General features: G+C 43.4%; 1 protein-coding gene across 3 annotated transcripts in view; it reads right to left on the reverse strand.

Annotated features, from left to right (window-relative positions):
- TAFA4 (TAFA chemokine like family member 4) overlaps nucleotides 1-23844 on the reverse strand; it is a 120193-nt gene that overhangs the window by 19001 nt on the left and 77348 nt on the right. For 2 of the 3 annotated variants that reach the window (XM_042849978.2, XM_005297810.4), the window contains exon 4: nucleotides 6730-6885. The exons of the other annotated variant lie outside the window; for it this stretch is intronic. In XM_042849978.2, the coding sequence (XP_042705912.1) occupies nucleotides 6730-6885 (156 nt within the window). The remainder of the gene's footprint in view (nucleotides 1-6729; nucleotides 6886-23844) is intronic. 3 annotated transcript variants of the gene reach the window in all.

Consider the following 23844-nt stretch of genomic DNA (forward strand, 5'->3'; position numbering starts at 1 on the left):
GAGTTCTTGGGGAGGTTTCAGTAACTATTTTTTCAAATAGAATCATAGATATGTAGGGCTGGGAGGGACCTTGAGAGGTCATCTAGTCCAGCCCCCTGTCCGGAGGCAAGACCTAATATACTTAGAATAGACCATCCCCGACGCAGGTTTGTCTCACCGGTTCTTAAAAACTTCCAATGATGGGGATTCCACAACCACCCTTGGAATCCTATTCCATAGCTTAACTATTCTTACAGATAGAAAGTTTTTCCTAATATCTAACCTAAATGTCCTTTGCTGCAGATTATGCTACCTACCTTATGCCTTGTCCTACCATTAGCGGACATAGAGAACAACTGATCACCGCCTCTCTGAGTATACCAATCTCATATTCTACCAACATCTTGAGGGAATAGAAGACTACTTTGGCGTGACATCTACCAACCGACTGTGGACTGCCCTAGCTGGAATAAATTTTCTGCTGACACAGCTCCGCAGGGAAGCAATAGTAGATTCCATTACTAGTAAATAGTATATTGCCCTAGGTGGGGGATAGTTTGGCTTGTGATGATTTACTTAGAGATACGTTTAACACACTTAGGAAAGGTAGCTTCACCACAGACAAGAATTATTAATGCTTTATCCTCTTGGTAGTGGCTGTCAGCCTAGCTTTAGGTACTTACTCAAGGATGTTTATTTCTACAGAGGAAACGGGAGAAAACTAAATGTCATAATGATCACTTTGAATTTAAGTGTTTACCGCTTGTTCATAGCACAAGGAGTTGACCTTTACTAAACCAAATTTTCTATGGCTCTGATCACATCTTACACCTGCAACGCTAAGCAGTTATGCAGGCTCTCTTATTTTTATTTTTACTCACTGATTATTAAAAATTCTTCCTTTCATATTCTGCGCTCTGTTCTGAGCTTGGCAGCTTAATTTATCTACAGTAGTGTTTCTCAAAGCATGTGGTTGGCCTGTCTTCGGAGGCTCAAAGAACCCCAGGGAAATGAGGCTTGGGGGGAGGGGGGATTGAGGGGAGAGAAAGAAATAGTCTTGCTTTTTTTTGTTCAAGACTTGCAAAAAACAAAAACAAAAATCTAGTCAATAGCGTTCAGTACTAAAACATCTACCTCTGTATATACAATATGCGCACACACATAGATGGTTCCTTGTTTGCTGCACTCAAAGTGGAATGACCTTAGTGAGAAAAAATGTAATGAGTGGGCTATCATGAACATGCAATAAAAATATACAGACCCAATGCCTTATTTTAAGGAAAATATCTTTTGCCCCTGCACCCTATTTTAAGAGTACTTCTGCCAGGGAATACCGGTGGACTTTTTTGTGCTTGGCGGGAAAATGCAATGGAAAATCCTGCTCTATTGGTTTTCACCTTTCCACTTTTCATTTTAGAGAGCTATTTTGACTTCTGCTACAACCAACATTTTAAGTTCCCTGGGTGAAAGACTGTAGAAGTGCAAAGCACTTTACAAATACTAATTAAGCCTCACAACATAGAAAATATTACTAGATTCATTTTACAAATGAGATTGGGTAAAATGAATGAGGATTCAATTTAAGGCTCGATTTCTTACATTCAAGGCACTTAAGGCTTTCAGTCCAATGCTTTTAATTAACGTTGCATTCCTTTCTGTAGCACGTGGTTAGCTGCCAACAATCTTCTGACCAACTTTCGCCTCTCCAGGCATATTCCAGATGAAGGTGTTTTCCAATTAGTCCAACATTGGTAGAATTCCTCACCTCGCCAGATTTGTTTGGCTAATTTTAATTTCTACAGAACAGTTAGGGGCAGATCCCCAGCAGGTGCAAGTTGGCATAGCTTCATTATGGCACTCTGTATCCCCTGATTCCCAGGGTGGGGGTATAGATGGAGTGACCATGTATGGACCTCTGCATGCCCTGGGCTCTGTAAAAAGGAGTTCTGTGCTTGCCAAAGCCAGGCCAATGCACATGGGTAGCTAGAGCTGAGCTGAGTAGAGAGCCAAAGCATCTATGACAGTGTATGTCCAGAGGTCCTAATGCACTACAGAGGGTTTGCTGAGCAGCAGTGGACACTATTCTGGCCTATGGGTTTGGGTAGTTGCAGTGGACAGGCTGCATTGTAGCATTCACACTCCCAGTGTGTGTCCCACACACAACCTCATTTCTATATTTATGCAGCTAGGGTGACTGCCACACTCATTGACCAGTGAAGTACCAAGTTTCCATGCCTAACTCTGCAGTGATGTTATTTTGTAGAGTGCCCATGCAGTCTCCAGGTCTACACAAAATGCACATGGGCACTCACCTGACCGCATAACCCCATCTTTACAGGCACGCATGCCCATTATAAATTAGCACAAACCTGAGGCCTCACTGAAAATTTGGCCCTACATGTCACCATGTTTGTTTGAAAGTATTTTGAAGTCTGACCCATTAGTTCACTACATTGTACTCTATTTCAACACACAGTATTGCTGTAATAAGACTGCTGTTTTAATTCGACCTTCTGGAATATTCTTTAACATCTGTCCAAGCTATTTTAAAATCCAAATTACCCAGCTGAGCTATGATTCTACTCTAAATGCCATAATGATTATTTTTTAAAATTCCTATTTCATGGCCTACTTACACCAAAAGCCATAACACACAGTACTTAGCAACAAAGGTCACGTAGGGCCCAATCCATATCTCACTGAAGTCAATGAAAAGGCTCCGTTTACTTCAATGGGAGCTGAGTCAAGAAACAAGTTAATGAAACATGAGAAAGACCAAACAAACAAACAAAATTCCACCCAGGAAAATTTCCCAATTTGCTGAAAAGTCAAGAATCATAGAATATCAGGGTTGGAGGGGACCTCGGGAGATCATCTAGTCCAACCCCCTGCAGGACCAATCCCCAGACCCCTAAATGTCCCCCTCAAGCAATGAACTCACCACCCTAGGTTGAGCAAGCTATTGCTCAAACCACTGAGCTATCCCCCCACTAAGCTAGCCTTACCCCTTAAAGTCTCATTGCTGCTACCAGCTGTGCAATTGACAAGAATGTTAATTTCAGCCAGCAGCTGCCTTGGGTCTGTGGCCAAAGACTCAGGGATTCCAGACTCCCAGGTCAGCTCAGAAATTGGTAGCAACTGGCCAAGTAGTCTGGAAGCCCTGCGGTTCCCATCCTAGGGCAGTCCACATGGCAAGACTGGCCTGCAACCACAGACCCTGGAAACACACTTCACAACCTCCAGGGTCCTGGTTCCACAGCTGGCAACCTGGAAACCCCACAAGCCCTGGCATGGCAGGACTGTCCCAGTGCCATGTGTAGGCCTTTCTTGGTAGGAGTGGGCCCCAGTAGCCAAGGACAGGGAAAGAGAGAAGCTATGTAAAAACAGGGGCAAGAAATAATTGTGTCAGAAGCAATGGCTACAAATACATAGAAGGAAGATAAGCACACAAGGTGGAAACTAACAAAATACAAGGAGGGAACTAACAAAACAGGCTGTGTACGTGTGGCATGTGAACGAGGAATGATAGGTACAGGAATTGATCCTGAAAATAACCTGGCCAATCATAAAGTTCACTATATGATGTAGAATGGAAGACACGTGTCAGTATGGGGTTTCATTTGTATATAAAGTAACCAATATTTGTACTCTTTGGATTTGTGGTATGCCCTGTACCCACCCCTACCCGTGAGTCTAATCAGCTCTGTGTAGTTTGATTGTATGCCAACAATGAAACTTGATGATGAGTCCGGAGTCGAGTTGAGTTCTTGGGAACCTAAGAGAAATCCCAACACCACAGAAATAGAAACCCTGGGATACACATGGCAGACCTTCACCACAGCAACAGAGTCTGGAAGCCTGAGGTACCTGGCCCTAGGGCAGTCTGTGTGAAATTATGTCCATTACAAAGACTGCTAAGTATAGACTGGGACTCAGGAGAACTGGGTTCTATTCCTGGCTCTGACACTGTTTTGCTGGGTGACCCTGGACAAATCACTTCACCTCCTGGGTCTCGGCATCCCCATCTGTAAAATGGGGATAATGATGCTGACCTCCTTTGTAAAGTGCTTTGAGATCTATAGACGAAAAGCGCTAGATAAGAGAGAGGGATTATTATTATTATTAAAGGTATTTTTACCAAGGGCTGCCTATTCTTCCTTAATGATTTTTCCATTCTGGCATCATAATTCTTCCTGAACTAATATCATTTGTATCACCCTTGTTTACGTAATGGTATATGAACTGATGTGAGTAGTGCCACTGAACTCAATAGGACTAATCATGTGGGTAAGTATTCAACAAGTTGAATAAGGGTCCCATGTTCTGGCATAATACGGAGACCTAGTCCTGGACCAGGATCCCATTGTGAAATTGTGTGTAAAGTCTTTTGTATTTCACTTTTCTCCTACTATGGCTGTACAGATTGTAAAGAATTTGGGGGCAAGGACTGTCTTTTAAGTATTATTATTACACGGTGTATGCGAAATGCTTGACACAAAGAGAAGTGTGCTACCTGAATACAAATAATATTAGCTAAGCTTAAAAGAAGATACCTTAAAAAGCCACTCAAAATAAGCGCTCTAAAGTACACTTTGTTTCAGTTAGAATGTAACCAGTAATACTGCGCTTTCAACAAGACCTTTAACTCTCATTTTTACGAATGTGCGGAATGTGGTCCAATTAAATCTTCTTGACCTTGGTAAAATCTCTGGGAAAAGAATAATGAATCTCTTTCATTATATTTAAAATAATTAGTTATACAAGTCGGGCCATGTTGAATATTATCTCTTTCTGACTTTTGCACTGTTGAGGCTTACAGAAGTCTGTGTATATAGTGAAAAATCCAATTTTGAGCCTGTGAACAGATAGTTATGGGTTCTGTGCAACAGCAGAGGAATAAAATGTCATTGAGTCCAGATCTAAATGCTTACAGAAATACATAAAGTATATTAAAACATCACCTTAAGGGGAAAAAAATCAAGAGCTTCTGCTTTTATAACTAAAAATCTTGCATTCTAAATGTTTTGTCTTATTTAATCTCAAGCACACTTGAAGGAAAAGAAGCCATTAAATTGTTTCAGCAAGTGTTTGCTTTGACAAAATAAATTAGACTTTCACTGCACCATGCACTTCATTCTGTCGTGAAAGCATAGAGTGTTACCTTTCTAATACTAAAGTATATTTTAATAAATGTCTAGACTTTATTATCCACCATAAAGAACAGTAAAACTGTGGCATGGTATGTTACATAAAAGGTACAGGTACTGCATATGATTCTACAGGAAAAATTATTCAGTAAACTGAAAAATTAAGGTTGAATTGTGCCCCTGCATTACAAGATATTTCAGACATCAAGCCAAATCTAATTCCTAAATAAAATAACAGGGTCTCAGAAATAGAAAACATATAAATAGGTAAAGTAAGTACTAAAATCAGACAGTTACATTTATTTGTAGGATTTTTCCTACAGTGAAACATTATAGAAAGTCAGAGAAACCGAGGGTATTTTGTATTTAACTTTTAAAGGTGATCATTTTGTGAGAAAAGCAATGAAAACAGAAGATAAGTATCTTACTTGTGGATTAACAAAAATGTAGGGCAGTGATTTCTGTGTCAATATTAATTAGCAGTAAGCTACTAAAAATTTTCTGCTTTATTTCAATTTAAATGTAAATTTCACAGACTTTTATATGTAAAGATCCTTTTAATTCTTACTGACAAATAAGCTAATGAAGACTTATATTAGCCATTTCCCAACATAAAAACATCCCATGGCCAGAAGCAGCATATGTGTTCGGAGACAAACAATGAAATATTTAGAGAGATTTGAGTCTTTGGGGGTAGATATTTCAGCTACACAAATTCATTATAAGATCTGGCTGCATTATAAGATCTCAACTCAAGAGAAAATTTCTTAGTTTATAACTTTTTAATTTATATCAGTCAAGTGTTATAAAAAGCACTATTTACCAGTGCCAACAAACTGAAGACTGCAAATTGATCTTTAAACTGTGCCTTGTGCCTATGGGTTGTAAAGCTCTTCAAACTAACCCGAAGGCAAGGGTGATGGACTAGATCAGTTTGTACTATGCTTTTGCATTTATCAGAACATCATAACAGTGCCACCTATTGTTTGTGGCACCAATTCAATGGTACATAATCAACTCCCTTGGGATTCTTCACATGCCATCTCATTTGGGTTAGAATGCACACAAAGCTGAATGGATGTAGGACAGAGGAGACACATGGGGGTCTAGTGCAGAAGCTCACTATCATTATAGGGTGCTGGATTATGCCAGCCTAGAGGAGAGTTCACACAAACCAGATGTCTCAGTACTAATCTGCTTGCCCATGGCTACGAAGTACTGGATCGATGACCAGTCAGTGGTTTCTTTATGTCCCAACGATTCCATGGCCATGCTGCTATATCTAGAGGCAACTGGATGGGTTAATGATTAAACTCACAATGTCTTGGCTTGTGTAGTTTTGAGGCTAGTTTAAAGTACAATTTTTAATATGGAAAAACTAAGAAGTTTTATTGGCACAGACATGAAATGAACAAGAACATATATTAAAGGGATTAATTACACCAAGATTTATGCACACTCATTATCATCAACGAACAGAGATGTTTCCAAAATTAACAAAAGGAAGGATTATGCTTTCTAGACAGCAGGAAGTCAAACAATCAAGGAGACTAAACGTCTCAGAGAGCCAAAGGGCAGTAGGAGTGAGTGGGAGATTGCTTACCTTCGACGCAAGAGGGCTGTGCCCTTGTTGTTCCAGCCACCTGCCCCGGGAAGCAAGAGCACTTGACTGTTTGCGACCGTTCTTCAATTCGGTTCTTATTGCAGCAACGATGCACTGCGACGACTTCACACGTCCCTTGCTTGACTTGGTGGTGGCCTAATAATCAGAGAGGTAGAAGTGTTGAGGGGGAGGGGTATTACTGTCATGGTGCCAAAAGAGAATCAACGCAGGGGAAATGTAGCAGTTTACTGTGGTGAGAGTGTGCACAGTTCTGCAAGACGCTGAGCCACTTCGATTCTCACTGGAGCCCTCGGAGGGGAAGGCACCAAGCGCCCCCTGCAGGACCAGGCACATGACTTGCACTTCACATGTTATATTTAATTCAGATTAGTTCATCATAACAGTGCTTGGTTTTTTCTATCTGTCTCCCTCCATCAATTTGCCAGCCCTTATAAATGCATAAAGAGAATGACAAGTTTACTAGATAGACTAGACAGGTGGATGATATAGACAGAGAGATCTACAAATACATCTAAACGTCACTCTCCTGCTTAAATACTTCCACTGGCTTCCTATCTCTTATCACGTCAGATTCAAGCTCGTTGCCTTCATCTGTGAAGCTCTAGATAATGTTGCCTTGCTCTCCTTTCTCCCTACTCATCCTCCATTTCCTCTCACTTTTACTCTCCCCTTCATCTCTTTCCCCCCCCCCCCCCCCCCACTCATCTTCATGCCTCCTGTCAAGTCCCTCACTATGCATGGAAGGATTTCCTTCTCCCTATCTGCCAAGCACCCTCTCTCCCCGACTTCCAACCCCTCCCCAGTACCACCACTGGGGGGAGGGCTAGCTCAGGGGTTTGAGCATTGGCCTGCTAAACCCAGCATTGTGAGTTCAATCCTTGAGGGGGCCCACTTAGGGATCTGGGGTAAAAATCAATACGTGGTCCTGCTAGTGAAGGCAAGGGACTGGACTCAACTTGATGACCTTTCAGGGTCCCTTCCAGCTCTATGAGATAGATATACCTCCATATATTTATTTTATTTAAACAATCCCTCTCCCCTTCTCATCATTAATTACCTCCACATTCTTAATCTCCTGAGCTGTTGACAAGTGCCTCGCTTGTGTTTGTCTTGTCTTATTTAGATTACAGGGTCTTCAAGGCATTGGATGGGTCTTATCTATGTTTGTAAAGCACCCTGTCCATTACCAATGCCATATAAAAGATTTTTTTAATGAGTTAGCTAGACACAAAGATGAGGCAGAGAATCATAAAGTATTTGCCATCAAAGTAGTTCTGGGGCTTTGTCTGAAAAGAATGCAAGGTACACACGTAAGTGTCGGCGGGTGCATACTATCAAAGGCCTGGTTAAATAAAAAGAAAGTGAAAAGTAGAAGAATACTGTACAAAATAGTACATCAGATACATCAAAAAAGCGGAGAACTTTACGACGACAAGCCCTGGAGAATTGTTCTGTTCTCCTACTCACAGAAAAGCTCAGGACTGTGACGGGGGAAAGCAGGCACACAAGTCAGTAGCAGTAATGAACTGAAGCATGGACATTTCCTAGCAGCTAATGACCAGCTGGGCCAAGATGAATTAGCTCCCCAATTAACTGCCAAGAAATTCCCTCCCCGTTGTCCACTAGTACTCAGTGACAATATGTTTGATTAGTAAGTGATCATGACGTGCCAGCAAATTAAAAAAAAAAAACAATGTCCACAATGGGAAAAATATGCTCTGGTGCATTTTAACTACACCACAAGGCTGCTCCAAGGAACTTGTCATATTAAGACGTTGCCATTCAGTGAACTGCATAAAAGATGAAGTGCCAGAAATCTGTGCTGTGCTTGTTAGGAGGCATAGGGACAGCATCTCCAGGGACTGCTCTATCCTACAGGCTGGTTCTGGCCACAACCATCCTACCCATGAATCACCCCTTATTGGGGACTGTGTAGGAGAGACACATAGGCACTGACTTTAACAGGACTACCCCTAAGGGAATAGTCAAAGTGAGTGATCAGATCAGAATCAGGCCTTATAATAATTATATAATTAATGGAGATATCCCATCTCCTAGAACCGGAAGGGACCTTGAAAGGTCATTGAGTTGAGTCCAGCCCCCTGCCTTCACTAACAGGACCAAGTACTGATTTTGCCTCAGATCCCCAAGTGGCCCCCTCAAGGATTGAACTCACAACCCTGGGTTTAGCAGGCCAATGCTCAAACCACTGAGCTATTCCTCCCCCACCCTTTAGTGCCTGTCCCTTATTTCTAATATCAACTGAACCAAAATCACTGATCTGAACACCACTACATTTAGGGAAAGTGAACCTATAACCGAACTTTGCAGTTTTGACCCATCTCTAGTTAACGCATGAAGACAGCAGTGCACAAAGCAGACATGCATTCTCTATAAACATGCACCAGCAAATATCAGTGGGCTAAATCCTGCTCTGCTCACTCACACAAACACATCCCATTGAAGTGAATGGAATTTCTCCATTGCGTGTGTAAAATGAACAGGATCTAGCCCAGAGTTTGCTAAACAGAAAGCCACCAAAAATCAGCGGAGCTGGGAATATTATAATCAAGCTTCTGAGGAGGTTTTTCACACATTGAGAGTATAAAAAAATTAAACTTTTTTTTTAATTAGATTGGCTTACCAGTGTCCCTTTTGTGTGTGTGTGTGTGTGTGTATGTGTGTGTGTGTGTGTGTGTGTGTGTTGCTTTCACAAGTATTTCAAACCCAGCTGGAGATGTGACTGGTCTCTGCTGTCAAATTGGTATGTACAACAATCTTAATGGACAGAAAACTAGATATCTATAATACAAAAAAGGAAATGTACTCTTCCATTTGAGCACTCAAAGTGTAAAATATATATATTATTTTTTCCAGAGGGGGGGGAACACACACACACACACACACACACACACACAACTGTTTTAAGCAAAATATGCGACAGTAGTAAAATACATAAAACATTTTATAGAATGAAAAATGTTGAACACAGCATAAAAATCTCTCTCTTATAGTTATCACATTAGATTTATTGGCAGGCTGTGTATTTTCACGCAAGTCCCTAATAGTCATATAATAAATAATAATAAATACAATCCCAGCTTCTAGGACAGTTGATGTTCCGTAAGTCAGTATATATAATAAAAAATGAAACTGGCCGTGCACTTTATTCCAAATGATTGGTCTACGCCATTTCTCTGTGCGGTAATTTTTAGCCACAATAAACAGAAGCCTGAAGATCTGCAAGATTTTATAAACACTTGTTTTTAGTTTAAAGAGCTTTTATTTATTTATTGTTAAATAGAATCAAAGAAAGGGCCTGAGCCAATGCCCAATAAAATCAATGTAAAAACTCCCATTGCCTGCAGTAGCAGCAGACTGGATTCAATAACTGAGGTGGTCCCTTCCCAGGGCCGGTGCAACCGATAGGGGCGCTAGCATTTGGGGGACGGCATCTCGGGTCCTTCGGGGGCGACCGGATCTTCGGCTGCCCCAGTCGTCATTGGCATTTAGGCGCAGGGAGCTGGGGCAGGGGGGCGCGGGGAGGGCCGCCTGCAGCAAGTAAGGGGGGGCACGCAGGGGAACTCCCCGCCCCAGCTCACCTCTGCTCTGCCTCCTCCCCTGAGCACGCCCACCCCGCTCTGCTTCTCTCCCTCCCAGGCTTGTGGCACCAAACAGCTGATTGGCGCCGCAAGCCTGGGAGGCGGGAGAAGTGGAACAGCGACGGCGTGCTTGGGGAGGAGGCGGAGTAGAAGTGAGCTGGGGCGGGGAGCTGCCGCATGGCTCCCCGGGCCGGGGGGAGATGCAGTGGGAGGGGCACCTCAGGGCAGAGCCGCTGCGGGGGGGGGGGGGGAGACACCTCAGGGTGGAGGGGAGCTGCCGCGGGGGGGGGGGGGGGGCTGAGGGCGGGGAGGGGGGGCAGAGAGCTGCCACAGGGCTCCGGGAGGGGGGCGGCACAAGGTGGAAGTTTCACCTAGGGTGTAAAACATCCTTGCACCTGCCCTGCCCCTTCTAGTCTTCTGTTCTCTAGGTACTAAGAAATTGATCCTACGCTCATTGAAGTCAATGACAAGATTCCTAATGTCTTTAATTGAGCAAGATTAGGGCCTAGATTGGGCCCCAGAAGATGATACCTTAAAAGGGAGTGAGGAAAAAGTCAAGAATTGGTACAAACACATTACATAAATGTACATATTTGAATCTGTGATACACTATATATGAAACATCAACTCTTAGCATCTGAAGAAGTGGGCTGTAGTCCACGAAAGCTTATGCTCTAATAAATTTGTTAGTCTCTAAGGTGCCACAAGTACTCCTGCTCTTCTTTTTGCGGATACAGACTAACACGGCTGCTACTCTGAAATCTTAGCATCTGGTGTCCAGCAATTAATGACTAAGAAAAGATACTAACCTGTTATGCTGAGAGATCCAAATCCTCACCGATTTGTATATTGTACAGATTGAATATATCCAACAATAAATGTGTAGCTGAATGAACATACATTTTAAAGGCCAAATCCTGCCTATTTTACATGAGTAATCCTGTTAAATCAATGGGACTATTCATCTAATTAAGACTATCAGGATTCAGCTTAGGCATGCAGCCTAAAAAATGAGACCTGTTTTGAAATGAGTATGCGTGTGGAGTTTGCAGCCATGACACCATGTCAACAAAGTGCAGGGTTTAGACCAGGGGTCGGCAACCTTTCAGAAGTGGTGTGCCGAGTCTTCATTTATTCACTCGGATTTAAGGTTTGGCGTGCCAGTCATACATCTTATCGTTTTTAGAAGGTCTCTTTCTAGAAGTCTATACTATATAACTAAACTATTGTATGTAAAGTAAATAAAGTTTTTTAAAATATTTAAGAAGCTTCACTGAAAATTAAATTAAAATGCAGAGCCCCCCCGGACGGTGGCCAGGACCCGGGCAGTGTGAGTGCCACTGAAAATCAACTCGTGTGCCGCCTTTGGCACGCATGACATAGGTTGCCTATCCCTGGTTTAGGCCAGGCTGGCGCTCAGTGACAACAGGACACTGGCAGAAAGCAAAACTGAATTTTGTACCTTGTCTTGGTAGCTACTGTCACACTGTCTGGAGTAGCTCACAACTGTGAGTGCCTACCTCAGGGCAGACCGTCAGAAAACAGGGCAGACACCCCCAAACTGACGGTGTGTTCTACAATTAGATTTCACCCAACCAGTACCAAATGTGAACTCCTGGATCATTATACCAGTCTTACCACGGAGTCACAGACAGTCCCCCTTAGACGCTCTTGCCACCCAGACAAACTGGACTTTATGATAAAAGCTCACTTAAGCCAAAAATCACATCACATCAGGGTGTTCCCAGTCCTAAGAGACCAGTCACTTACCCCGGATCAATCGGTACTCCAGATCTTATACAAAAGACAACACTGGTAGCCAATTCTATAATAAACTAACTAAAGGTTTATTAGCTAAGAAAATGAAATGAGAGTTATTGAGAAGTTAAAGCAGGTAAAATATATATACTGGTGTGTCACACTCTATAATTCCAAAGGGTAGCAGAGATGTAATAATCTGCCAGTTTCCCAAAAGTCTCTCAGGGCTACCCAGAATAATTCTGGGGATCTCCATCTTCTCGTTCAGTTATTCTGCCCTGTTAGAACCAAACAGACCAGAGATGCGTCTGACAAAGTGGGTATTCACCCACAAAAGCTTATGCTCCAATACGTCTGTTAGTCTATAAGGTGCCACAGGACTCTGTCGCTTTTTACAGATCCAGACTAACACGGCTACCCCTCTGATACTAGTCCAGAGATAAAGGATCTTTCTTTGAATCCAGTCTTATAGCCTCTTCTCACAGAAAGCAAACTGACAGTGTCACTTTGTGGGCTTTTCCTTTGATGACAGTGAGTGAGGAATATATTTAGAGCCTTTGACTGCCGATCATCACACATAATGATTGCTTTCAAATTAGCACTCTTCCGTTAAAGTTCTTAATTTGCATTCCACAAGGCGTCTTCCGCATTGGGTGGGTTATTTAGTTACAGGGGTACGCACAATGTAAATACTTGCTATGACATTATAACACGATACAGATAAGTGAAAACAATGCAAGTAACAACCTATTCGTTTTCATGAAGTTTAAACACCAAATACATTGTTATACATTTAACCATTACTTTGATCTATACTAATACACAAGCACATTGACCTGGGGCTTCGGTATAAGCTGGCACCTCGTCGGCCAGCATCACAGCTACATTACTATACAATTTTTCATACTTCCAGACTGCTCAAGAAGGTTAGGAAAGACATCCTCGAATTGTCTCTTGGTAAAAGGTAGGGTGCTCAGCTTTGAGAGAGCTACTCTTCTCCAGTGGAATAAAAGACCTTCTTGATTGCCCCTTCTCTTCTTAGTGCAGCTCTTAAGTTCGTTGGGGGTAAAGCCACTACTCCCATTTTGTAGTGGAAGTTACTGAAAAGCCAGAAGATGTCTGCCATGTGCATCATCTGCACTCACTGTATTGCCCTTGTAATGGATTTTCTCCATCCTCATAGTCATGCCTACTTTTGCTCATCAATGCACATCTCTAAAGGTATTTACTCTGATTGCTGAGCACCAGGCACATTTCTCCTACCTGTAAGGAAATGTCTGTGAACAGGCGCTGAGCGAATGCTGAGTACTCAGTGTTAGCTTGCTGGCTTTCCACACCCCACTCCTCAGAGCTCAGCAGCCTGGAGCATTGAGTCTTTAGCTTGTGGTGCGGCTTTTAGAGTTAACAAAACCCACAAAACTAACCACCAACTCAGACAGACTATTCTTCTGCCTAGATCTCTTGAAACCTATTGCACCCGCCCAAAGGCAGAGAATCCCATGAAGGAGGAACTTAAGAACGGGGATTCCACTTTTCTGCACATTTTAATTTCCATCTTGCATAGAATAGCAAACCTTCCTGTCATGCTTTTAAGGCACACAGCTTAGAGCATAAGGACAGAACCGCTCATGAACAGCCTTAAAATATCTTGTAATCAATGCACTCTCAGGAAGCCAACACAATAGAGAAGGGGGGATTAAAAAAATTTTAAAGAGTGAAGATCATAGGAAGTGAACTCTGTGCCAGAAGACATCAGGAAAGCCATTACAGAGGGAACTGCAAAGAAGGGTAGAGGAAGGTGATCTCTAGAGACTCAGACTCTGAAGAGCAAAGCCCCTATGGGCTCTCTTATAGAAATGCTCCGCACTCACATTTGTTCCCCTGTTAAGAGCAGATAGCCAAGAGCTGCAATCCAAATTCTGCCCTTAGTTACATCCTGGCATGCCAACGGGGAAAATCACCAAGAAGTGATACATTCTGCTGGTAACAGATCAAGAGCAAGGTTCTCCTCAGGGAGTTTCTTTGGCCATCTCCATTCAGGGAGGAGGGCATTCTTCCCTGGCAGAGAAGACAAGGTGTGAAACCCTTTGCGACCCTAGTTTCCATCCCCACAGAAACTGGGCACCAATGCAGTCCACCAAATCCCTATTCCCTCCCAGAGGATGGGCGGAAAGCATTGCACCCAGAGTATTTACTGAATTAGCCGTCAGGACCAGTCGTAGGGATGGGCGACCTGGGCGACCACCCAGGGTGCTATGGTCAGGGAGGCACGTGGGGGGTAGGTCAGGAGGGGGACCTGGGCCTGGGATCTGGCCGGAACATGGGCGCAGCAGCACAGGGTGGTAGGAAGGCCAGCATGTGGCTGGCATACACAAAAAGAGCGGGGCACCGCAGTTCTGGACACTCAATGTCCCCCGGGAGCAGGGCGATGAGTTCAGCCTGAGTGACTGTGCGAGAAGCCAATGGGAGGTCCGCAGGCTGGGTTGTGACCAATCTGTAAAAGGACTAAAGCAGAGGGTCTCTATTAACGATCGCCTCTGCATCTACAGCCTAACCGTGTCCAGTTTCACTTGTCAGGGCTACGAAGTTGATGAGAGCCAGTGTGAAATTCTCAGGATGCTATTCTCAAAGGAGGACTCTGGACTACCCTGCCACAAGAGATCAGAATGAGCCCAAGTCCAGGTGCGTTCAGGGTAAATATGTAAGATGGGCCTTTTAAACAATGACCTGGACACAATGAGCAAAAGACGACCTGGTGCAAAAAATGTCTACTAGGCACTAGTGGCCATTCCAGACAGCAAGGAGCTAAGTCTGTTATTCCTTGTTCTTGTGCTCCTTAAATACATGCCTGCTGCCCAGCTAGTCTACCACAATTATTGGTGCCCTAAAATTGTCTACAGTACAAAGCTGTGGTGCACTCCTACTTTATAAAACTGATTTCAATGCCTAAGGACTTCTGAGTCCCAAAGCATTCCTGTTGTTAACCCTTTTGCCTTGAGTTGCTAGTCAAAAGTTTGGGGTCACGCAGGTTGTTTCCACTATGAAGAGAAATTGATGATAGAACCAGGTATTTTCTTTGATGCAGTCTTATTTCTTTACAAGAATTGTGAATAAAGTCTAGCTTCCCTGAACACAGTAGAAATCAAATAGCAGGAGAAACTTCCTTTGCTCACTGTTCCATACCTACCTTTCCAGCCAGCTCCCCATGTCCCAAACCTTCCTCTCTTAGCTTTCTCTCAGGGCCACATTACCCAGTGCTCCTGTTACTGTCTGCTTAGCTTTCTGGCCACTCGGTCTCTATTCTCTATCTGGGGCACAAATTCAGTTTCCTGTAGGCTGTAATACTTTGGGTTGTTGGGTTTAGAGTGCAGGTGCGCGGTGATGTTTGGTGGCCAGATAGATGATCTGGTGGTCCCTTCTGGCCTTAAACTCTATGACTTCCACTGCCTCTTCTCTCACACAGAAACATCTCCACCACACTGAACCCCTGCATTTGAAACCCCTTGGGCCCCCTAGTTCAGTTCTTCTCAAGTCTTCCATGTGCCTGGGTTTTATATGCAACTGTGATTGTTTCAGCCAGCTCATTACATTTATCCTGAATGAAAGGCAGCAGCCCATAACACCAAGATTTAACCCAAACCACAACGTGAATGAGACACAAAATGTTAAAGCCTTCATTCCCTCAAATACATTTGCACTCCCGGATCATGCAGGGTAAATGATACAAGCACATGCAAAGAACAACAAGCCAGCATTGCAAAATTCCAGCTGGAGAATGAACGTTCATTTTGGGCTGGAAGTGATGAGTTGAGGCAACGAGCCCCTTCAAACAAGCAACTTATTTGTGTGGCATCCTAAGGGTACAATAAATCTAGAAATGTATTGGAAAGCCAGGTGTGCGCTCGCAAACCCTCATAACGAGAGACCCAGAAAGTTAACCAAATCAAAAGCACAACCTCTCAGATGTGCAGGCAAGTGGCCATGCTGACAAAGCTGGAGTGAATCATGTAGTACAGTGAATTCTTTGGCTGGTGTCAGAGGGCACATCCATATGGAGATTAAAGTCCCCTAGAATAAGTAGTGTAGGTGACCTTAGATCAGACATGAGCTCCAAGATTTCACCAAGGAACAGAGTATTAAATCTGAGTGGTCGATAAATCAAAACAGCTGTGACAGAAGTAGGTGTTGCAAATGGGGAAAAAAAAGTTGCTGCACAAAAAAGGACAGTGGTTGGAGAGTGACCTGGAAGCAAATGAAGAATTAGAAGATGAACCACCTCCGCATGCTTTGGTGCTGAGCGAAAGTTCATGAATACGGATTTCCCTCACCGAGGTATCGGTAATCAGTCTGGCCCAAATGTGTGTCATTTGTATCAATGGAATCTAAGATCATAAAGTGTCTTGCACCTCAGAGTGCACGGGTGCTAATTGTTTCTTGTCTGGAGCTTGACATCATAATCCAATTCTGTTCAGTTCTGTGAACATGTTCTGAAAGAATGCAGGGGAAAGATTGCATTTTCCAGCAAATAAGCAGTATTCTTCTCTACACACTGCATGAATATTCCCCCCTGTCCCATTAACATTCACTCTCACTAGCATATATATAGACAGTCCTCTTCCTGTTATTTGCCCCTTCTTTCACACTTTTATCATGAGTGAAGGGGAGAGGGAATGTGACTAGCTCCCTGGAGAGCTTTTCAGCTCCTGGGGTAAGGCACCCACTTTGATGAAAGTGGCTACGTACTATACACAGAACACAGTACATAGGTCCTGATTTAATCAGTGACTTAAACAGAGGCCTAACTTTAAGTACATGAGTAGTCTCATTGGATTCAGTGCTTAAGTACCATGATGGATCCGTATCAGAGGAGTAGCCGTGTTAGTCTGTATCTGTAAAAAGCAACAGAGAGTCCTGTGGCACCTTTAAGGCTAACAGATGTATTGGAGCATAAGCTTTCGTGGGTGAATGCCCACTTCGTCGGATGCATGGCTTTGTCAGATGATGGATCCGGTCTATAATCCCTTAATTCACCAATTAGTGAAAACAAATGCTAGGATGACAATATTAATATAATTAAGTGGGCGAGGCTGCTAATGTACAGATACAAACAATATCCCACCAGAGCAGGAAAGCAGTCCCTTCATATAAAAGCACAGATCCTGTTCCTTGGGTCCGGTTCACTACCAAATTACTCCACGTTTATGCCAGTGTAATATAATTGAAATCAAACATAGAACTGCAGTGAGGCAGATGGAAAGGCTTAGAAATACATTTGCTCTTTTCCATCATCAAATAGATTTCCCGTATTTTTCTGTTGTAGGCTCACCCATCCCACCGGTCAGCCTCAGAGCATCCTTGACTTTTATTTTGTTCTTGTAATGGTCTCCGAGTGTCCTGGGAATTTTGTATCATTCAAAGATACAGTAGAGAATTCTTTTAAAATATGCTTACATATATATTATGCGAGCTTGCCCCTTTTTGATGTAGTATTCATAATTTATTTCTATACATAACGGCTCATCCATTTCCAGGTCAGATCATATATATAATAGCTGAGCATTACGTTATTCATAATCACGTGTCTCTTGCACACCGGTTATTTCCTTTGTGAAAAACATGGCTCTCTGCAACTCAAAAAGGAACTGAAGTTCTTTTAACCAAACACATTTTGAGGAATAAGCCTTTTGGACACCCCATCACTTGGGATACCAAATACCCAGTTTGGGCCTAATTGCATTCAACAATTAATCTAGTTAATTCAAACTGTATCGTCCTCCAGGTGACATGAATGAGGTGAGCTTGGAGAATGTGAAACAGCAATTTTTAGCTCAGAAGTTATTGCTTTAACTACCTGTAGATTAAGTAAGTGTCATGTGCTAGAAAACAGATGTTTAGAAAGAAACATTTCCTTAATTTTAAATGAAAATCAGCCCTGTATCCTCCAAATACAAGTGGTGAAACTCAGAGAGCCAGCACAAGGAATATGAGCTAATTAAATCCTCCTTAAGGACTCAAAATAGTATTTAAATGGGACTTAAGCAGTGCAAAGACCCTGTGCTGGTCCTTTACACAAGGGTGTATTTCACCTATTAAATAATATCAGTTTACCAAATTCAGACACAGTCCTATTAACTGGGAGATCCGCTACAGAAAAGTAGATAAATAATTACTCACTATTTAGCCATCATTTGAGATTCTGCTCATGAAAGATCTAAGAGCGATGTTTGTCTTTAAAAGGTGGGGTTGTATAAAGGTTTTTCTTTTCCCGTTTCTCCTTTTATTCTTATTTTGAAAGAACAGCTTCAACAGTAATTCCCTCTCGCTGTTAATTGGTTTGTGTTCATTACAAATCATGTGACAATATGTGATGCCACTAACAGAACTAGTTCCTGGAAAAACAAGAGTCGGTGGAGGTTACTGTGAATGAAAAGGATACATTTGGCAGGGAAATGTGAAATGACATTTTAAAATGACAGGCACATATTAAAATATAAGGTGACTGGAGATGTTACAAGAAATCAGATTGGCTAACGTACTGGGCAGTGGGCCATCAACTAATTCTCAGCTGGTCATTAATCTCTGGGAAAGACCCTATGCCTTGATCATTGTTGCTTAATGATGTTTAGAGTTTGCCTCGTTTTACAACAGAGTGCAACAGCTTCAACAGGAGAGGCTAAGGGTGCCCCACATCAGAATATCCCATAGTTGAGAGGTCAGAGCACTTTCCTGAGAGCAGTAGAACCCTCTTCAAATCCTGTCTCCTCCTCCAGCAGAGAAGGGGGAATTGAACCAGGGTTTCCCACATCACAGATGAGTGCTCTACCCACTGGGCTAGAAGTAAGACCTTCTCCTTGCCCTCCTCTTTTGTGTGGAGTAAGGCAGGTGCCTAGTTCCCTCTCTCAAAAGCCAGCTTAGGCTCTGAAACCTCCTGACATGAGGCAGCAGGTTCTCGTTTGTGGATCACTAAGCTGACAGAGGCGCCTATCTCTGAGAGAAAGGCGGGGCTTAGCACACACTCCTCTGGGCAGCATCTCCCATGGGCTAGCATGCTAGGCGGCTGCCCACCTAAGCTCGCTGTTGTGGATCGCATCCTTAGCTGCCTGTCTCCCCCGCCCTTCTCCCCATTCATCGCACAGGGCACCTGGGCACCTAACACAGCCTTGGGGATCGCAAAATTGTTCCTGTGATTTTCTAGGAGCCTCAGCAATAGACACTCAGCACTGCAATGCTAACCTCCCTTTGTGGATCCCACCCTAACTACATAGTCACCAGGGCACCTCCATAATCCATGCAACAGGAGCAGACTGTGGAAAGCTTCCCTACCCTGTGCTGGAGAGAGCAATGGCATTTCACTGGCTATTCAACCCTTATTCTCTTCATTGAAAGCACCGCCAAGGCGGACAACAATTGCAAATTGTGATATTGAGGAGGGATATTGTCCCCCCATAATGTGGAAATCCACGTGCTGTGAACTGAGCTGACGCAGCCAAATTCATTTCAGAAGCCAAACAGTTGTGATTACTTCTACCTACATTTGTAACAGGAAGCAATGACAGTACAACAGTAGCCAGCAGGTCAGTTGTTACCACAGCAATAGCAGCTACGGGTGCAGTGTTTCAGACTACATTTTTGAATATCCAGATTTTGGTCTCCATTGAAATGCAATGGAGTACGGGAGTTTTCTGGGGGGAGTGTGAACAACAGGGAATGGCCTGCTGAAGAAAACACAGCCGGCTCCTTCTAAGCAGGAAACACTCGGCATACAGGGGCAGAGGCAGAAAAATTGCAAGAAATGGCATTTCCAAAGCACACCGGTAAGCTTCTCAGCTCTGAAGAACTTTTATTTTCCAAGAAAACAATGGGCTTCCTCACTAGGCAAACGTTCCCCGAGCCCTAATGAGACTATCAGCAAGGGCAGAAATGAATTAGAATAGTCATTAAGGAGGCAAAGCATAAAAAATGAGCCCACAGGAAAGGTCAGAGCAATGAGGGCGAACGAAGAGGAGCATGTGCTTTGTCACCGTCGCTGCAGATGTGAGGGAAACAACTAAGGGAGAGAAGCAGATGTCACTTCTAAAGCAGTTGCACATCCGACGGCCGCTTTCAAGGAGAACGTAGCAGCCACAGGTAGCGTGAGAGGGCACACCATTAACTTCTGCAGTGCTGCTCACACTCCCCCAAGAGCCATTGATTTTAACCGCCATGCCCTGCCATCTCCCCTTTTTGAATAAGATTAACGGTGACCTCGTTCAGTGGTCATTAGTTCCACTATCTTTCGACAAAGATGTTCCTCTAATTAGAATGGTCATTTTCCATTGTAATTTGTGCACATTGCCAAAAAAAAAAGCGCAGCTCTCGAAATGTTCCCTTTGGTCATATTCTCAAAGACGAGCTCAACTGCTCCAGTTTTGTTTTGTTTTCCTTTTGTTTTAATCCCTGTTGCTTGTGTCTCATTAAGAAATATCAAGTTCTTGTTAACGTGGCTGGGACACTTCTTCCTGATCTTAAACTGGGTATCACCTGATTTGCAAGCCAAGTGATACTAATTATAACCAAGTTCTTAGATCCATAGGCATCTTAAGAATGTACTAGGCCCCTCTGGAACCTTATCCAGTTCAATGCACCAAAGGATAGAGTAGATGAGGGGGTAATGATCATGGGATATGGAGTCCTTCATTTTTCACTGCTGAAGCAGAGTCGACGTGGGAAGTGAGCAAAAGGCCCTGCTCCTGACAGATGTGCCGCGATGTAATAGATGGCAGAACGCAAGGGGTCTCTGCAAGACATCAGGTTTGCAGGTGCTTGAGACCTGCATGAAGTGCAGTTTAATTGCTAGTGAATCATGACAGCAGGTGCAATCAGGGTCAACTTTGTTAACTATTTCATCGCTGATCAAAATCTGCAAGAAAGATGGAGGTTCATATTGTGAAGCTCTACACACACTGCTCTGAATGAGGCTCGTTTTGGCATCTCGAGTGGGCAAGGTGGTGTTTAGAGGGGAGGCTTCCCCAAGAGTACCATTCCTCCTCCTGCATCCATTTAACCCCTTCCTTCTCCAGAGCCTCCACGCTGCTACAGAGTGGTGGGGCGCTTCCACCACTCTATGCCTCTAGCAGCCTCTACTTAATGGACCTTCCCCCATGAATAGCGTCACTTCCTTCCCCTACCGCCAGTCATCGCCTTTCCAAGCAGCGGTAGCAGCAGCAGCCACAGAAAAGTAACTCTGATTCTGGACACTTCCGCCGGCTGCCCTCAAGGTTCTGAACAGCAGCAGTGAAACTGTCCACAATCTTGTTAATTTCACACTGCTGCTTGCCAAAATATGAGCAGCAGGAGCACTGTGTCCTGTACAGGTCAGAGGGTAGTTCCCAGTCTCTCCCTGAAGAGACTGCCAAAAAGAAAGTCCCTGTGACGGTGACTTTTCCAATGGGGCTATCTTTTCACTAACAGTACTGAGAACTTCCTCATTTCACACCAACCACCTGTCAGAAGGCACTCTCAGTCCCTCCAATCAGATCCGGATTAGAAACAGTGACCTTGAGGTGAAAGGCTCTGTCTCTCATTACTAATGCCCTAAGCCATCCAGTCCCCTTGCGACTGCATTTGTGATTATATAAACGCTCCTCTGAGCGCAGGAAATTAGAAGACTTGCTGTTGGGGGAAATCAGTTTAATTTTTGGCATACACACTACCAGTCACTGGAGATTAAATAATGGAATGGACACACAGTGAGAGATATTGTACCATTGATTTTTAAGCAGTACTCTCCACTGTGACCAAATTAATGGCACTTATGGCCCAATATTATTTAAGACATGTAAATAGAGACTTCAAGGAAATAACATATCCAGAATGCCAAACTGTATTTTAAAAAAATCCCAGCACTTTAATATCACTGTGTAAAAAATATCTAATAGCTTATTAAATAAGAACCTCAATTGCTATTAGGCAACTGGCAAAACATTCAGCATAAAACTGCTGACAAAGTAATGGCTTTGCAAAAGCTTTTTATCTGATTTGTCATCTTACATAGGATATATGGCCTCAAAACTTCCCGCTGACATATTGTTAGCCCACTCATATGTAGTGGATATAAAGTGGAAGAAAATTTTGACGTAGGTTTCCGTGTTCTTGCTTCTAAAAGCATAAATATTACAACACAGAAGTCAAAGTAAAATTTCCCCCTTTGTGGTTCCTCCCCCTGGGGAGGGAGGGGGGGGGAATTGAGAGAAAACAGGGTGAAAGATTCTGACACAGATACAAACCAATCATTGGATTTAAAACAATAAAATACAGTGCAGGATATATAATGCTGAGAGTCCTTTGCTGTGATGAGGCTCTGTTTATGATGAACGTTTTTCTTCATTCTGAGATCAGTGGCAGATCAGTCGGTGGCTGGGGGTTATCATAAATATGTACAGGCTGGCAGTGGCCTTCGTTGAAAAGCACTCACAAGACAGCTGCATTTCACAACAGTAGCACAGAAATGCTTGATTTCTAAGCAGTTTTTTCACCCCATAGAAAGTGTCCCAAACATACTGTATTTTGAGAATCTAGAAAATAACAATCTACGTTTAAGCTCAACCACCTGAAACGACACAACAGGCTCAGTTTAAAAAGGCTACATATTGATGCATGTAGGGCTCAATTGGTGAAGTGCTGAACATACACATAGCTCCCACTGGCTTAAAGTGTAGGTTTAAGATCGTCAGCACCTTAGAGAATTGGGCCTTTGGGCATGGCCTATAAAAATGAAGTTGGCCTATGTACTTCACTTCAATTATTTTGTTTACACTAAGAAGAATTAAAATTATTACCTCCCTGAGAATGGGTCAGAATCCGAACCTGTCCCCAGCAGTTACAAATTCTTCTCCTGGGATATCTGAGCTATGGTCAGCTATATAGAATCATTGTAGCTTCATCCATTGCACCCCTGCTTGTCAGTTTTAATGCTAATACATTCGAGGAGTGAGAACATAAAAAATGGCATTGTCGCTAAACGCAATGACAATGATAATCCACTAAGTAATCCACTCATTGGGGGACCTACATCCACTGGGCCAGATCCTCCCTTTGCACTGATGGATGGTGCAAGGGAGCAGAAAACAGACAAGTCCCCAACTAAGCCCGCGTTACTGGCTACTGTGGTGTACTTCATGCACCATGCAGCACATGAGGTATGGCGAGATGACAGTCTGCTCTGGTGGTCCCCAGCTGGCCTACAGCCCCTTCTGGGGCCATGGCTAGCCAATGTAATTTAGAGCAGCCCATAGGCCTGGCTTCTGAACTGGCCCTGAAATCAAGGACCTGAGGATCGGGCACAGTATTTAGTGCACACTTAACCTCCTCCGTGGGGTTTAGATATTTGTTAGCTCAAATACCAACCTTGAAAATCTCAGGCTAAGCTTTCTTCCTAAGCTTGACTGTTCCTGGGGTTTCCCTGCAGAGTCTTCTCTAGTTCAGCCACTCCCGTCTCCTTTATTTCCAGGGCAGAGTTAAGAAGCCCCATCCGGTGCAATGATTCAGTGAGATTCAATCGCATTTCCTCGCTGGATTCCAGCATTCCCCACAGAGAACGTCGGTGGCCTGGGGGGAGCCATTTGAACTCGTATCAGTGCCCCACTATTTTGGGGGGAAGGGAGGTTAGATCCTGGGCTGCTTGTAGATGCCCAGCTAGTTGCCGAAGCAAAAACCAGTTTTTCCATTTGTGTCCGGCAAGACGAGTGTGGGCCTC

This window comes from Chrysemys picta, chromosome 7 (assembly GCF_011386835.1).
Source record: "Chrysemys picta bellii isolate R12L10 chromosome 7, ASM1138683v2, whole genome shotgun sequence".
NCBI classification, from domain to species: domain Eukaryota; kingdom Metazoa; phylum Chordata; order Testudines; family Emydidae; genus Chrysemys; species Chrysemys picta.